Here is a 15,113-nt window from a genome sequence, read left to right as displayed (position 1 = left end):
ATCAAGTGATTCAGATTGCTCTGTATCAGTGACCTGTTGTCTTCATTATTTACCACTCAAATTTTTGTGTCATCTGCAAACTTAATCTGGGATGATTTTTTCTTCCAGGTCATTTGAGAAAAATGTTAAATAGTGTAGGGCCAAGAACAGATCCCGGTGGGACACCACTAGAGAAACACCCACTCAATTATGATTCTCAAGTCTCAAAATGTAATTGTAAACAGTCTGTTAAACAGCTTTTAATTCATTTAATGTGTGATGTGTAAATTTTGTATCATTCTAGTTTTTAATCAAAATGGCATGTGGTATTAAGTCAAATGCCTTATAGAAGTCTACGTCTATTATGTCAACACTATTACTTTTAGAAGCCAAACTTGTAACCTTGGAAAAGAAAATCAGCTTAGTTTCACGGGATCTAGTTTCCATAAACTGATTGGCATTAATTATATTACCTGCCTTCAATTCTTTATTATTTGAGTCCCATATCAGCTGCTTCATTATCTTGTCCAGGATCAATGTCAGATTGACAGACCTATAATTACCTAAACCATCCTCTTTTAAAATATTGCCACAGTATTATTAGCTTGCTTTCAGCCTTCTGGAATTCCCCCAATATTCTAAGACTTACTGAAAATCATCTTTAACAGAGAGTTCTCCAGCCAGCTCATTTAAAACTCTTAGATACAGGTTATCTGGACCTGCTGATTTTTAAAATGTCTCACTTTAGTAGCTGCTGTTTAATAGCCTCATGAGCTATTAGTGGAATGGAAAGAGTATTATCCTATGATTGCATCATCTGTTTTTCCCCCATGTATGGAACAGAGATATTTATTGAACATTTCTGCCATTTCTGCGTTATTGATGATTTTACCATTTTAGTCTAGCAATGGACCCAATACCATTATTAGGATTCTTTTTGTCCATAATATACTTAATGTCCTTATTGTTTGGCCACAGATTTGTGCCTTTGCTTCCCGTATCAATTTTCTACAAGTCCTAGCTTCTGATTTATATTCATTACCATCAGCTTTCCTTTTCTTCCATTTATTATTTTTATTTTATTTTATTATTGCTGTCATCACTATCCCTCTAAACCAGGTGTTCTCAAACTGGATGTCAGGACCGTACAGGGGGTCATGAGGTTATTACATGGGGGGGGTCACGAGCTGTCAACCTCCACCCCAAACCCCACTTTGCCTTCAGCATTTATAATGGTGTTTGAATATAAATTAACACTTTTTTATAAAAGTGGCGGGGTTGCACTCAGAGGCTTAATCTGTGAAAGGGGTCACCAGTAAAAAAAAAAAATTGGAGCCACTGATCTAAACCAGGTCTCTCTCTCTCTCTCTCTTTTTTTTTTTTTTTTTAACCAATATGGCCTTCTTCATCAATTGTGGCTTTTTGGGCATCTAGTAAAGTATTATTAAACAATTCCCAATTATCATTCACATTTTTCTGTTTACATTTTCCCTCACAGCTAATATGACTCATAATTGTTTTCGGGTTTGTGAAATTGACCTTTTTAAAGCACTAGGTAGAGATAGATATATGTGTGTCACTGCTCTGGACTTTTCTGTTTGCACATTATAAATGTGATCAAGTCATGATCATTTGTACTTGTTACCATTAATTTTTAGTTCTGCGATCAGTTCCTCTTTATCGGTCAAGACAAAGTCTAATACAGAATTTCCCCCATGTTGGATGCAACATTTTTGAGTTAGAAAATTTTCATCTATAATATCTAGAAATTTCAAGGATGCTTTACCACTGGCAGTATGAGACCTTCAGCATCTGTCACTCAAACTGAAGTCCCCTATGATCAGGCACCTTTTATTCCTCCACATTATATATGTAGGTTGTGTAAGGCTCGTGGGGAGGTGGGGTGTCTTTGGAACCTACAAGACATGCACATATGTGCAAATGAAACCATCTTTATATGCATCTACATCAACTTTTAAAAATACAATTTATCTTGTCTGTTCTGATTATACTTTTTTCAAAATGGTTGTGCATGTACTTAAAAATGGCTGCATTAAAAGCACTTGCTAAGTTTTTTAGTTTTTAAACACTTCTACCCTCCCTTCTTGCTCTTCATAATGTTTTATTAAATAGGCAGGGCTGAAGTAGCCAAGTGCCTGCCTCATAAAGACTCCAACCTATGTGATTATGGAACAAAAAAATGGAACTTGTGGACTAGGGCTCCCACAGATCAACATGTACTCTGATACAGGAAAATAATTACACTAATTTTAATCAACTAAAAGTATATTTTTAAATGCACTGGAAACCCTAATCTAAAATGTTCAGTGTGCACTGAAACTAGCACCTTCAATTTCACTTTAAGCTGTGCTTTAGAAGGAAGTCATTGTCAGCTCAAAAATTGGCAGTTTGGGGAAAAAAAAGCTTTCTAGTCGGTTTGCAGCTGAGTGCATACACTGGAAAGGTTTTCCTTTAAGTTGCTAATATCTCTGTGGAGCAGCTTTGGTCTGAGTCACGGCTACTATAGAAATACAGCAGCCTGAGCTGGAAGTGATTACAACCAACCATAGAGTTTTTAGGATCCAAGTGCCTTTTGTGTATTTGTACACTCTGAAAGGGGTTATGTGGAATTTAAACAATATTTTTCACTTATTGTGGCTTTGCCCATATGAGGATCTCAGGGAGCACAGTAAACTTCTCATGATGTGAATCTTCCTGATGCAGAGGACCAGTGCAAATCCCCCTCCACCACTGATGTTATTGGCTCGTATTCACAATTGCCGGTGGTCTTTCTAAGTCAGTTTGGTGTTGCCCACGCAGGGGCCCATAAGCCCATGCAAGGGACCATGGAAGAGGAAAACAGGGGGTCAGGGACAGGCCAGAGGTGAGAAAAGGAGGCTGTATGCCTTGGTAATTCTGTGTCCTTGCAGTGGTCCACAGGGTCACTGAAGCAGGAGCACAAGTTAGGGCAGCCCTTAGAACTAATGTAACCTGGTTCAGGAGCCAAACTGTCTAGATGCTCCTAAAAAAGGGAGGCTCAAGTTACCTACCATTGCTGCCTGCGCTGATCCATTTGTCCTAGTTTCAAATGGGGAAAATGCAGACAGAGGTCAATAAGATCACAAAGGAGGCTTGCGTAAGTTACCAAGGTTATCAGGCTCACGTAACAGGGCCGAGACTAAGACCCAGATCTCTTGGTTCAAGATTATCATAGAATCTCAGATCATCATCTAGTTCAACCCACTGCTCAAAGCAGGCCAAATCCCCAGACAGTTTTGTTTTTTTTAACCCTAGTTCCCTAAATGGCCCCCTCAAGGATTGAACTCACAACACTGAGTTTAGCAGGCCAATGCTCAAACCACTGAGTGATCCCTCCTCCTTTCCTTTTACAAATGTATAAATCTAATAATGCATTACTTTGTAAAACAACTCATTCTGTTAATTATGCCTCACCATGAACCTCAGCTTGATCTTAATTTCACAGCTTTTTCAATTCTTTTAAAGCAAAATTAAGGCTGGATAGAGAACATCAGGCAAAGGCATATGCTCCTTCATGGGGGTGGGGGGGAAATATTCCATCTGAACAAAATTTGACAAAAACAGAGTAGAGAAGAGAACCAAGGCCCTATAACATCTATGTAAACTGATCAACAGTGAATTTCACCTGCCTTAGTGTTTCCCAGCTCCAATGCTTTGTTTGGTAATTTACAAATTCCTTGTAATTTTCTATAGTCTTAACTAACTTAAATAATTTTGTGATTTCTGCAAATTTTTCTACCTGACTGTTGACTCACTTTTCTAGACTTCTGATAAATGTATTGAACAATACTGAGCTGATTATGGAAACAGGGGAGATACTGCTGTTAGTTTTTTCCCACAGAGGAAAAACTGATCACTTGTTTCTACTTTAATTTTCTATTAGTTTCTGATCCATAACCCTTCCACTCCTACACTTCTGTCTAACTTTGCACTATGCTGGTTTAATTTCTGTAACTGTTTATTGTGATGGACTTTGTGAAAGGCCTTTTGAAAGTCTATATAAATTATATCAACTATTGTGTTAAAGAATTATAGTAGAGAGAGAGACAGGGCTTTCTGTTGGAAAAGCTGTGGTGGTTTGTCCTTTATTTCCATTTATAATTGTTTCAACCACTATCCCTAGTATAAAAGTAATGGTGACTGGTCTGTAATGCCTAGCATGATCTTTCGCTTCTTTTTCAACAAAGGTTCACCAAACTACTACCCCCAAGTCTTATGGTATTTTAATGAGACTGTATAGTACGGAGCTCAGCCACTTAAATTATGACTGACTCTCTCTCTCACACACACACATCCCCCACCCCCCTCTGCTGCGTATATTCTACATATTTGTTACCTTAGTCAACAGTCCCACTTGCCACTACCTCAGCTTGAGAGCCTGAAAGGGGGAGGTTAGAGACAGATCAGCGCTGGAGCGTCACGTCCAGTACCCTGTGAGCAGCAGGACCTGAAGGGAAGGAACTGACTTGCCAGCCTGTTTGCATATTTCCAACTGGCACAAGCTGCGGGGCATCACTTGCGCCTAAACGTGTCTCCGAATAAAACACACAGGGCGCTAGGAGGGCGAGGAATGCAGGCCGCCTGCCCTGCCCACTGCATTAACCCAACTCATCCTAGTAAATGCTAGGGAGGCGTCTCCTCCTCGCTCCCCTCTGCTAGCGCTGCGCGTGGCCAGCAGCGGTGGCTCTTCTGCACCCGGGCTGGAGCCAGACCCTCGCCTATCGCTCCTCGGGGGCAGCGGGCGGCCTGCTGAGGCGGCGCAGGCGCCCTGCGGCAAGCGGAGTGCACAGCGCTGCCGCCGCGCCGGGAGCTGCGGAGACTGCAGGGAGAAGGCGGAGACCGGCTGTGGCTCTGCACTAAGGCCCTTCCCCCCGCGGGCTTTGGAGCCCTATGCCCCCTCCGGCGAGCCCGGGGGCCCGGCTGGGGGCGGCTCGCGGTAGCTTCCGGGATGCTGCTGGTTCTGCTGCTTGCTGCCTGTTGGGGGCGGGGGGTGCTGTCTGGCAACCCCCCAGGCCCGGCGGTGCACAGCCTGCGAGGGAGCTGGTGGCTGGGCAGCGGGAACGGCTCGGTGGTGCTGAGAGGGGATGTGCCCGGCTGCGTTCACACGGCCTTACTCCGCCAGGGCCTCATCCAGGTACTGCACGCGCGCCGGGCTGCGGCTCGCTCCTCGCAGGGGCCCGGCCCGGGGGTTAAAGCGAACGGCGCCTAGGAACCCCCCGCCGACGCTGCCCCCAGAGATGGTGCTTCGGTCCGTCTGTCTGGCTGCCTGTCCGGCTGCTGGGATCAGAGCATCGGCCTGGGCGAGGGCAGGGGGTTGGTGGTGGGTCCTCCCTTGCCCCCCCGTTCCTGCTCTAGGCCAGTGCTGCGAGATTTAGGGGGTGGGCAGTGCTCGGGTGGTTTTGGTGGATGTGCATAAAAAGAAATGAATAAAACGTGGTGATATGGGGGATCGTGTTCTGTCAAATGTAGAAACATGAAATAAAAGGTAAGTAGCCAGAGAGCACTTGAAAGGGAGCCCTAAGGCCCTGCCACTGAGAAACATTTACAAATGTTATTAAAGTTAATGTTTAAAATCAAATTTACACAAATTAAGAGGGAAGGTACATCTGAGGTCAGGCTTAAGTGATGAGGGATTATAGGTATCGGTTACAGGGTTCACAGGATGCATACATAGTACATAACCAGCATAGACCCAGATTGGGGTGCAGGAGTTTTTAAAACATCAGTGGATAAGTGGTCTGGGGTACGCCACCCATAGAATGTATTTAGAGTCCAAGTCAGTATGGGTGGGGTGTGTCCCTTGGTCCTTCAAGGAAGGAAGGAAGTGAGTTATTGCCCTGACCGATGTTCTCACCGTGATGTGTTCCGTGTAGATGTCTCTGGACCACCTCATCTGATGGTGTCGAACACCATGAGCTGTCTCATGAGCCTAGCGTAGCATCGACCAACTCCGCACGTTCTCAGCACCAGCTCGTTGTGGGAGTCCCACGCGCCGAAGGCTTTACAGTTGTCTCAAACACTGCAAGTTTCACTAGCATGACTGCAGTATCTGGGGCTATTCCTGTAGCAACATTTAATATTTTTTTCACATCCCTAATGTCAAAGGAGGCCAAATCTTGCTATTTACAGACAGCATCACTGAAATGCAATCGTCTCTGAGTAGTCCAAATTGGGTGTTGGTTGCACAGTCTGGGGGAGTGCAAAAAATGTGGCCAACAACACCAGCACAAATGTCTTGTGAAAAGCATCCCACTCTTAGTGCCTTTGATGTTCACTTGGTACAGACAGAACGGAGGTGTTTAAAGCCCCACACAGTGGAGTGCACATTTATTCAATTTGCCTACCTAAGAAGGGTGAAATTCTGAATCGACCCTGTGGAAATTTGAGTTGTGTTTGCAGGGAGTTCGGGGATTTCAAGGCCCTGTAGGCTACTGCAGAATTTTGATAACGTGCATAGATTTGTAGTATTGTAGAAGAGACAAGTCTTCGCTTTCATGTTGTACCATGACATACTTCACTACTTTTAGAGAATTGTTCATATCAAAAGATTTTCAGAGTTTTTGCATTTTTGGATCCTTTCCTGCTTCTTTTAGCTTTCAGGTTTGGGAGAACTCCTTTCCTGTAACAATGAGTTCCAATTCTTGTTCTATAAATCAGTGACAAAACTCCCTTTTCATCCATTCAGAGCAGAAGCAGACCCAGTGTCATTACCAATCCACATGTTTTTTGTTTGGGGTTAATCTAGTCTCTTTCACCCAAATGGTGAAATTATAATTGATAGACTCTTATCTCTGCTGGTGCAGCCAGATGTTGCAATAATGCTGTGAATAAGTCCTTTAAGGGCAATGGAAGCTATGACCAGTGGGTTGAGTCACACATGTTGTAATGGAAGACTCAAATGTTTAACTATCCTTTTTTAAATAGGAAAGTGTGGTCACTAATTTAACTGAATTGCTGTAAATGGGCCAATCATTTCAGTTTTGAACGGGAGCCAAGCATTTGGGGCTTAGGCCACGGTCATGCAGAAGGGCAGAACCGCTGTGCCTTGGTGGAGTCCTGTTTACTTCAGTCAACCCTCAGGGTCAGTTAGCCTACAGCCTTGGGGCGTGTCTACTCACAGATTTGCATCAGTTTAGTTAAACTTGTGAAAAACCTTATGTGGGCATTTAAAATGACTTATTTTGGTTGGGAGAGAGGGGAAACCTTTGAGCCATCTGGCAGGAGTGGAACTCAGCTGCTTGTGATGTGATGTAAAAAAAAATAAATAAAAAAGTTACAAGGGACCATTCTCCAAATATATGTAAGGTCTGGGTGACACCGGGTGAGGGAAAAAAATGGGGTGATTTTTCAGAGGTACTGACCAGTTGCTGCTCACTTCAGTGACGTTCATTGGTGCTTAGTACCTCTAAAAATCAGGGCACCTTTTTTTAAGTTGTCCAAATGTGGACTTAAGAGCTTAACTTCAGGCACCTAAATTTGAAAATACTTGGCCTTGGATCATTTTTCTTTCTCTTTTATTCCTCCCTTCCCCAGAGCTGATGTCCTCTGTCATCATGCTTAAAGAGAATAGTCAGCCAAATATCTTTTAGGTCTTATTCAACCAAGCAAAATGTATCAGCATGTAACTTACGCATGAAAGCTTTATGCCAGCAATGGTGATCCTCTATTATGTGTACTCCAAATATTATATGATGCCATTTCTGCTGACAGGTGACTCCTACAAAATTCTTGGCACTGATGGACAGGGCTCTTGTAGGCAAATTTTCTTACCAGCCATTTGCCTTTACATGCGGTCTCTGTTTTCTTGTATTAGCTGCTTCTCTGATTTGTAGTGCAGAGAATTCCATAAATATCTGAGCTCAAGTGTCTATATGTCACAAGTGATGCTTGTGCAGTTCTGAAAATTAAATCTGTTTTTACCAGAAACTTAGTTACCAGTTTGTCTAAATTGTTGCGTTTGACGTTTTCTCATAAGCTGGTATTTTTCAGAGCCACTCAAAGAACAACCATGTCATCCATCAGGTGGTTCTATTATTAGTTATTATTTATATTACTGTAATGCCTAGGAGCCCTAGTCATGGACCAGGATCCCATTTTGCTAGGCATTAAATGGCATTCATTGAGGAAAATAATTGACTAATATAAATGTACAGTTTTTGGATGGTGGAATTGAAAATAAATTTTTGACATTGCACAAAGCTCTCCAGCCAAAAGCCAGGTAACAAAATTACTATATCCAGTAGGAAATGGAATACCGGCTCACTTCAGATAGGATACTGTACAGTCATCCAACGGTAGCAATGTTTGGTCACTATCAAGTGGAGCTAGATTCAGACTAGTGGTCTAGAGTTGATGGCTCAGGAAACAGAACCCGAGAAATTCCTTTTACTGTGGGTTGTCTCAGGCCTAGGACGTGATGATCTACTCAACCAAACCAATGGGGCAGGACTGATCATTGAAAGAAGTTATGGATGAATGAATAAAATAATCTTGAGCTAGTAATCGCTGTTCTGGGCAGAAAACTGAACAAAACTGCAGCATGTTTAACAATCTAGAACAGTGGCATTGATGGCATCAGGCTTCAGATTGCACGTACCTGCGCACACACGCATAAAGCTTCATGAAAAAGTCTAGTCATCAGTGTACTACACATATGCTCCTGCAGCTGAAGGGATCATTGCCATGTAGCTTTGGCCCAAGCTTTATTTTTTGTTAAAGGTTTTACAGAAGCTAATAATAGAAATAGCTTTCTGAAATGTAAACCAAATAAAATTAAAACCAGACTGTTCAGATACAAACATCCCCTTGTGTGTCTGCAACTAGATCTGAGTAATTAATACATAATTTGTGCTGAATTGAGCCTCAAACGTTTGTGACCCTTTTGCAATTTTCTTGACTGTATTTCTTTAAAATTATTTGCTTACATGAATTATTGTGGATCTTAAGATTGTTCACTTGCAGTTTGTTGTATTTGAAATCCAAAATGTGATGTGTCAGTTAGTTATGATTGGGCATGTAGGTCATGTGGTATTTTTTCATATTCAGGTTGGCTGAGCATAACTCTTAGATCACATTTTGAGAGTGGTTGCTTGTGTTTATACATAGAATTATAGAAATCATAGGAAGAGACCTTGAGACGTCATCAAGCCTAGTCCCCTGTGCAGAGGCAGGAGCAAGTAAACTTAGACTATCCCTGATAGGCTTTTGTCTAACCTGTTCTTGAAAACTCCAATGATTTTCAGACCTCATTTGTGAATGTTTTCTGATCTCTGCTTTAAACTCTTTGTTCCTATGAGCATTCCTGCCAGGAAACTCCATCACTAAAATAGTAATGGAAAGTGAATATGAAGACATGAATACAAGGACAATTTTGAATTCAACTGTTCTTTGTTTGAGGGAATGTTTACAGGAAAACATTTTGAGCTACCTGCATAGTAGCATTGTGTTGATAATGAAACCGACTGTTTATTGACTGAAACTATACTAATAGTGCAGAAAGACAACAAACTGCTTAATTGACAAATAGCTTGAAGGTCTGATCACCCTCTTCTGTAGAAATACCCATGGGAAGAGTCTTTGCCAAACTGTCCTGGGAATACTATATCTTCTCCCTTCCACCCAAATAAACATAGATAAATAAGGATTTGCCCTCTGTCCCTGATCCCACAGAGTCCTAGAATCTTCAGGAGGCCAGGGATATCTATGTGGATGTTTCTGCACCAGCTGTGAAACCCTTGTCATCGTCTAACTCCCAATCTTTGTGGCTCCTCTGGCACTGCCAGCACTTTCTCTTCTTGGAGTCTCCCTGAAGAGGATGGAGTGGGGGCCACAAACCAACTACATCTTTTTTTGGATAACACTTTTCAGGTGCCAAGCAGGTCTTTGGGGGAGGAAAGTAATGCACAAACTCCCTGTCCCATCCTGTTTTCCTCCGGCTTTCTGCTTCAGCGGCCCCAGGTCCAAATATTGGAGAGGGCATTCCCTATGCACATTTATTTCAAGGAAGTGACCAGACTGTAGGGTTTTGAAATGTTTTTAGAATGTTAAATGTTGTCAGTGCACAGGTAAGGAGGTAGTTTTGTGTGTGTCATATTATTTTAACTTGGTGTTGCCCCTTTAAAGATGACAAAGTGATGAATAACAGATTAGAGCATTCCAAACAGGATGTAGTTAAGGTGGAATAGTCTCCCTCAAAAGCTTGTTTGCTGATCTTTCATATTTGAAAACAGTAAGACATGACCCCTGTGCACATGCCTGAGCCAGATTGTGATCAGAGATGTGCTCCAGGAGAAGGCCTCCACACCTGTGTGGCCTGCACGAGGGCTAGTCACAGTAGCAGTTCCTGCTTGCTGCTTACTCTCCCTGGCAAACAAATTGCCTGAGAGGGGGTAGCAAGGACGCAGAGCCATGCCTCTGCACAGGCCCATAAAGTAGCGTGTGTGCTGCTGGGGAGCTCCAGAAGAGAATATATTACTTGAGACCTATCCTCTCTTGGTACTCCCTCAGATACTGTGACTCTCTTCTGTGCCCTACACACAACTGTGTGTAAATCACACAATCTAGCCTTATATGTTGTTAAAGGAATCCAAGATACCAGAAGAGCCCCTTCAAAGAAATCTGAGTGCAGAAGGACTATTAATATTGATACTGATATATGAGATGAGAAGAAGCAAGCAAGGAAAATAAAAGGACTGATCAAATTTTCTTTCTCCCAGTTTGCATCTGGACATTCAGGCCCAGGAATAACTCTTAACATTCTAGAAAGCTTCTAATGTTACGTAGTGAATCTTGATGCCTCTGTACTCTTTCCAGCTAAGCTTTGGGTAAAGTACATCAGCAGAATCTACAGCTATTTGTTTTAAGAAACCAATTCAGCTGAGAAATTGCTGGAGAAAGATGATATGCTGTCTCAGCAGGTGCCTCTGATGTACACACTGAACCGTCTGACATAAACATCTTTCTCATGTTCAGACACCACAGTGAGACTTTTTATGAGCTGGGTTCCACTCTTGCAACTCTTATACTAGTTCATGTGGGTAGTCCCACAGACTTCAGTTGGGCTAGCTGCAGAATTGGGCCCTTAGTATATCATTGTTACTATTATTGCTACAGGGCCATTGTTGTGCGTAGTGCTTACTAACAAGTAGAGGATCAGGCACCTGGATCTGCATTACCGTCTACATCTGTGCAAAGTGTGTGTGTGTGGGGGGGGGGGGAATGCTACCAAAGAGTCAGACTTCCTCACTGATACTCACTTTTTCCAGGTTTAAGTGGCTGCACAAGGTGCAAGGCAGTGGAGTGTCTGGTCCATACACCTTCCCTGAGTTGTTTGCAGTCTAGGTGAGGTACAAAGTGACCCAACATAAGGAAAGGAACATCAAGGAAAAGGGAGTGGGAATGAGTTGTAAGGAATGTACTTATAATTCTTGAATGAGCAGTATGACTAAAAGGAAAATAGCACATTTGTTATAATTACAGTGAGGTTCTCACATAACTGTCTTTTGGGGGGAAGAAGTAGGTAGACATTTTAATTTTACTCAACCAACTAAAACGCGTTTCTACTTTTCCCTCCCCAAATATAATAATATAATGTATTCCTATCCTATCAGGAGTGATTGGTGTGGATTTCTGAGGATGTTGCTGTTGTTTAAAATCATACAGGTTTGTTCACTATAGTTTCTAGAGGTTTGAAGAATGTATTTCCCTGGCCCTTATCATCTTGTCTGTTCTCTATCCTCTGTCATTGTGGTGGTGGTTCTGCTGCTCTCTCTCTCCTTTCAAATTGCTACTTCTGTTGAATTTTTTCTGTTTTCAGCCCAGCAAAATAAGGCCCAAATCCAGCTCCCCTTACTTCTAAACAAGAGTACAGCAAGCAGGATTTGACCTATATGCAGTTAATGTCAAAATGTTCTAAAGCTGTTGCTTTCACATATCACTTCAGAAGTGGAAGAAATATCTGTCCTCCTGAAGCTAACCAAAATAAGATAATTGGATTGTGCACTTGCAGAATGTCTGAAAGAAAACGACTCACCCACTAGATAACAATATTCATTTTATTTGTGTAACACTGCAATCTTTTTTGTTTGTCTGTCAATAGGATCCTTACTATAGGTTTAATGACCTGACCTACAGATGGATCTCCTTGGATAACTGGACTTACAGCAGGACATTCAAAACCCCTTTTGATGTCAGGTGCGCAATAAGAATAGTTTTATGTTATCTTCCATGCAGAAATGCTTGTTGTTAATCAGTCAGCCACAAATCCACCTACTTCTTTCAGATGTAATAAACCAAATTCTGTAATGGGATATAAGCTTCAGCCTGTTGCTAAATGTCACTTAGTGGGTTTCTTTTTTTTTTTTTCCCCCAAGATTTTTTTTCCCCATTGTCAAAAAATGGTGTACAAATTGCCAACTGCTGAAATGTAATAACAAAGCTGATAGGAAGCAAGCAGCCACACATCTGATATCTATTGAACATGGGATGTTGTGCTGTATTGTGAGTCTGATCCATGGCAGCTGTCATTTTAATTTGAAATGATAAAGATGGCTACTCTGAGGAAAGTATTTTTGTAACCCATTGAAACAACTGCTATTCAGGATACTGGGGACATAGATTTCAGTATTGACTCTCTCATGTGTAGTTAATTCAAAGTACCCTAATAATTTTACATTCCTGTGTCGTCATTCATAGCAAATGGCAGAAAGTGAATTTGGTTTTCGAGGGAGTAGATACAGTAGCGCAAATCCTGATCAATAATGTCACTGTTGGGAGAACGGACAACATGTTCAACAGATATGTGAGTAATGCTGGTATTTCTAAAGGCAATTCTACAGTTGTCTCAAAGCACTTTTCTGCCAAGCAGTTCATACCTAGACATGGACACAGTAAAATCCCCAATGTGTTCAGTCCAGAGTAAAATGTAATGGTCTAGACTTGATAATATGTCATAGGGTTTGAAATGTCTTTATCTGAGAGCCATACAGAAAGCCACCTCAATGCTGGGAAGGAGAGGTGCATTGGCTTCCCAGTGGGAGCAGGATCAGGCTTAGAGAAGAACGTTTAATGTTGTAATCTAGAAGAAGTATGGAAAGAGGAACAGTTTACCTAATAATATAAGTCTTGCTTCTTGGGAACTGTCACAGCTCTAGGAAAACTGAAGCTTAAAATAGTTATATTAGCTGGAAATCTGCTTACTAATTGGTATTAGAATGCTGCTGCTTTACATGTGAATGCTGAAGTGTAAATACATGCAGTGTAAACCTTACTTATAAATGTTTGTATGCAGTTTCTTTCTTTAGTTCTTTCATTCTAATATTGCATCTAATTCCGAGGCCTTTTGATGTCATTGTGTTCTCTCTTTGGTCCTAGTCTGTATCAATATGACAAGATCAGTACAGTCTCATTTTAGGATTGCCATAATCATACACAATAATTTTGTAGATTTCAATTATAAGATTGTGCTGGGTGCTATAAAAACACTTAATAAAATATAGTCCCTGCTCCAAAGAGCTTACAGTATAAATAGACAAAACAGAAAAAGACTGTGAGAAACGAAAGCCTATATCCATTTTATAGATGGGAAACTGAGCCACACAGAGATCGTTAGTTTCTTCATATCTCAACATTTACCTTCATGGCTTTAGAGAAAAGGGTGTCTTATGATTGAGGCACAGAACTGGGACTCGGGAGATCTGGATTCTGTTCTTGGCTTTTCCCCAGACCTGCATGACCTGGAACAAATCAAATAGCCTTTTTGTGCCTCGGTTCCCCACCTGTGACATAGGAATATTAATTCTTCTCTCTTTCACAGGTTTATTGTGAAGTTTTAGTTAATGTTGGAAGGTGTCAAAACAGTTTACAGATGGAAGATGCTGTAGAATTGCAATGTATTATTATTCAGTATTTCTTTATCTTCATTTTGGTGGGCCACTGGTAGCATCTGCTTTGTGAAGTGACTGCATAAAGTAGAGTTGAACAGACTAGGACAGAGCCAAGGATTGCAAGACTCTGTCAGTTACTCTATTCAGTAGCTCCATTTGTAAAATACTTTAGTGGTAAATCTATTCTGTGGAGGCTGCTTATGTTGTAATTTGTTGTGTGGTGGTCTGCTGGCTGGTCAAGGACAGTGGCTACTGATTGTGGAGAGGAACAGGGGCACTTCCGCTTGGTAGAAATTCAAGAACAAATAGCAGGCATACCACAAACTAATAGTGTGGAGAAAACACTAATAACCAATTGAAATCTTTGTTTTACCGGGTGAAATTAAATTGAGGGGTGGGTATAGTGGTGTGAGCATAAGAGTTTTAAAACTAAATATGTACCTTTCTGTCCATCCACAAATAGAGGAGGGTCCAACACTGTGGTGGGCAAACTTTGTGGCCCAAGGGCCACACTTGGGTATGGATATTGTATGGTGGGTCATGAATGTTCACAAAATTGGGGGTTGGGGGGCAGGGGGGCTCCAGCTGGGGGTGCGGGCTCTGGGGTGGGGCTGGGGATGAGGGGTTGGGGATGCAGAAGGATGCTCTGGGCTGGTACCAAGGGATTTGGAGGGCGGGGGAGATCAGGGCTGGGGCTGGGGTGTGGGAGGAGGTCGGGAGGCAAGCTCCGGGCTGCAATTATCTTAAGCCACTCCCAGAAACAATGGTATGTCCCCCCTGTGGCTCCTACACCACCCCTGCGGCTCCCATTGGCTGCAGTTCCTGGGAGCTGTGGGGACGGTGCTTGAGGTGGGAGCAGAGTGCAGAGCCCCCTGGCTGTCCCTATGTGTAGGAGCCAGAGGGCGGACATGCCATTGCTTCCAGGAGCCGCGCGGATTGGGACAAGCCCCCGACCCCACTCCCCAGCGGGAGCTCGAGTGCCGGATTAAAATGCCTGGAGGGCCAGGTGTGTCCCCATGGGCCATAGTTTGCCCATCCCATGCCTAACAGGTCAATAAATAAGTCCTACAGAGAGTTCTTTGCTCAATGCAGAGCTGCTAGTGTATATATATTTTAGAGATGGGAGTGGAGGGATGGGGAACCGTACTATGCCTCGGCAGCAGAGGATTGTATCAGGCGCAGCTCAGTTCTCACTTTACCTAAGATCAGGCT

At 42.4% G+C, this 15,113-nt stretch overlaps 1 protein-coding gene and 1 long non-coding RNA gene across 3 annotated transcripts in view; one reads left to right on the top strand and one right to left on the bottom strand.

Annotated features, from left to right (window-relative positions):
• LOC115652452 overlaps positions 1-4,709 on the bottom strand; it is a 51,224-nt gene extending 46,515 nt beyond the window's left edge. Inside the window, exon 1 of the long non-coding RNA XR_004000651.1 lies at positions 4,355-4,709. This is a non-coding gene — a long non-coding RNA (uncharacterized LOC115652452). The remainder of the gene's footprint in view (positions 1-4,354) is intronic.
• A 149-nt stretch (positions 4,710-4,858) lies between these two features.
• Positions 4,859-15,113, top strand: part of MANBA (mannosidase beta) — a 53,715-nt gene continuing 43,460 nt past the window's right edge. The window contains exons 1-3 of one of the 2 annotated variants that reach the window (XM_030564460.1): positions 4,859-5,152; positions 12,116-12,210; positions 12,712-12,817. In XM_030564460.1, coding sequence (XP_030420320.1) covers positions 4,967-5,152; positions 12,116-12,210; positions 12,712-12,817 — 387 coding nt within the window. In that variant the 5' untranslated portion in view covers positions 4,859-4,966. The remainder of the gene's footprint in view (positions 5,153-12,115; positions 12,211-12,711; positions 12,818-15,113) is intronic. The other variant, XM_030564458.1, reaches the window with a different exon arrangement.

Source organism: Gopherus evgoodei, chromosome 5 (assembly GCF_007399415.2).
Source record: "Gopherus evgoodei ecotype Sinaloan lineage chromosome 5, rGopEvg1_v1.p, whole genome shotgun sequence".
Taxonomy (NCBI): Eukaryota; Metazoa; Chordata; order Testudines; family Testudinidae; genus Gopherus; species Gopherus evgoodei.
This window is presented reverse-complemented; position numbering and strand designations above follow the sequence as displayed.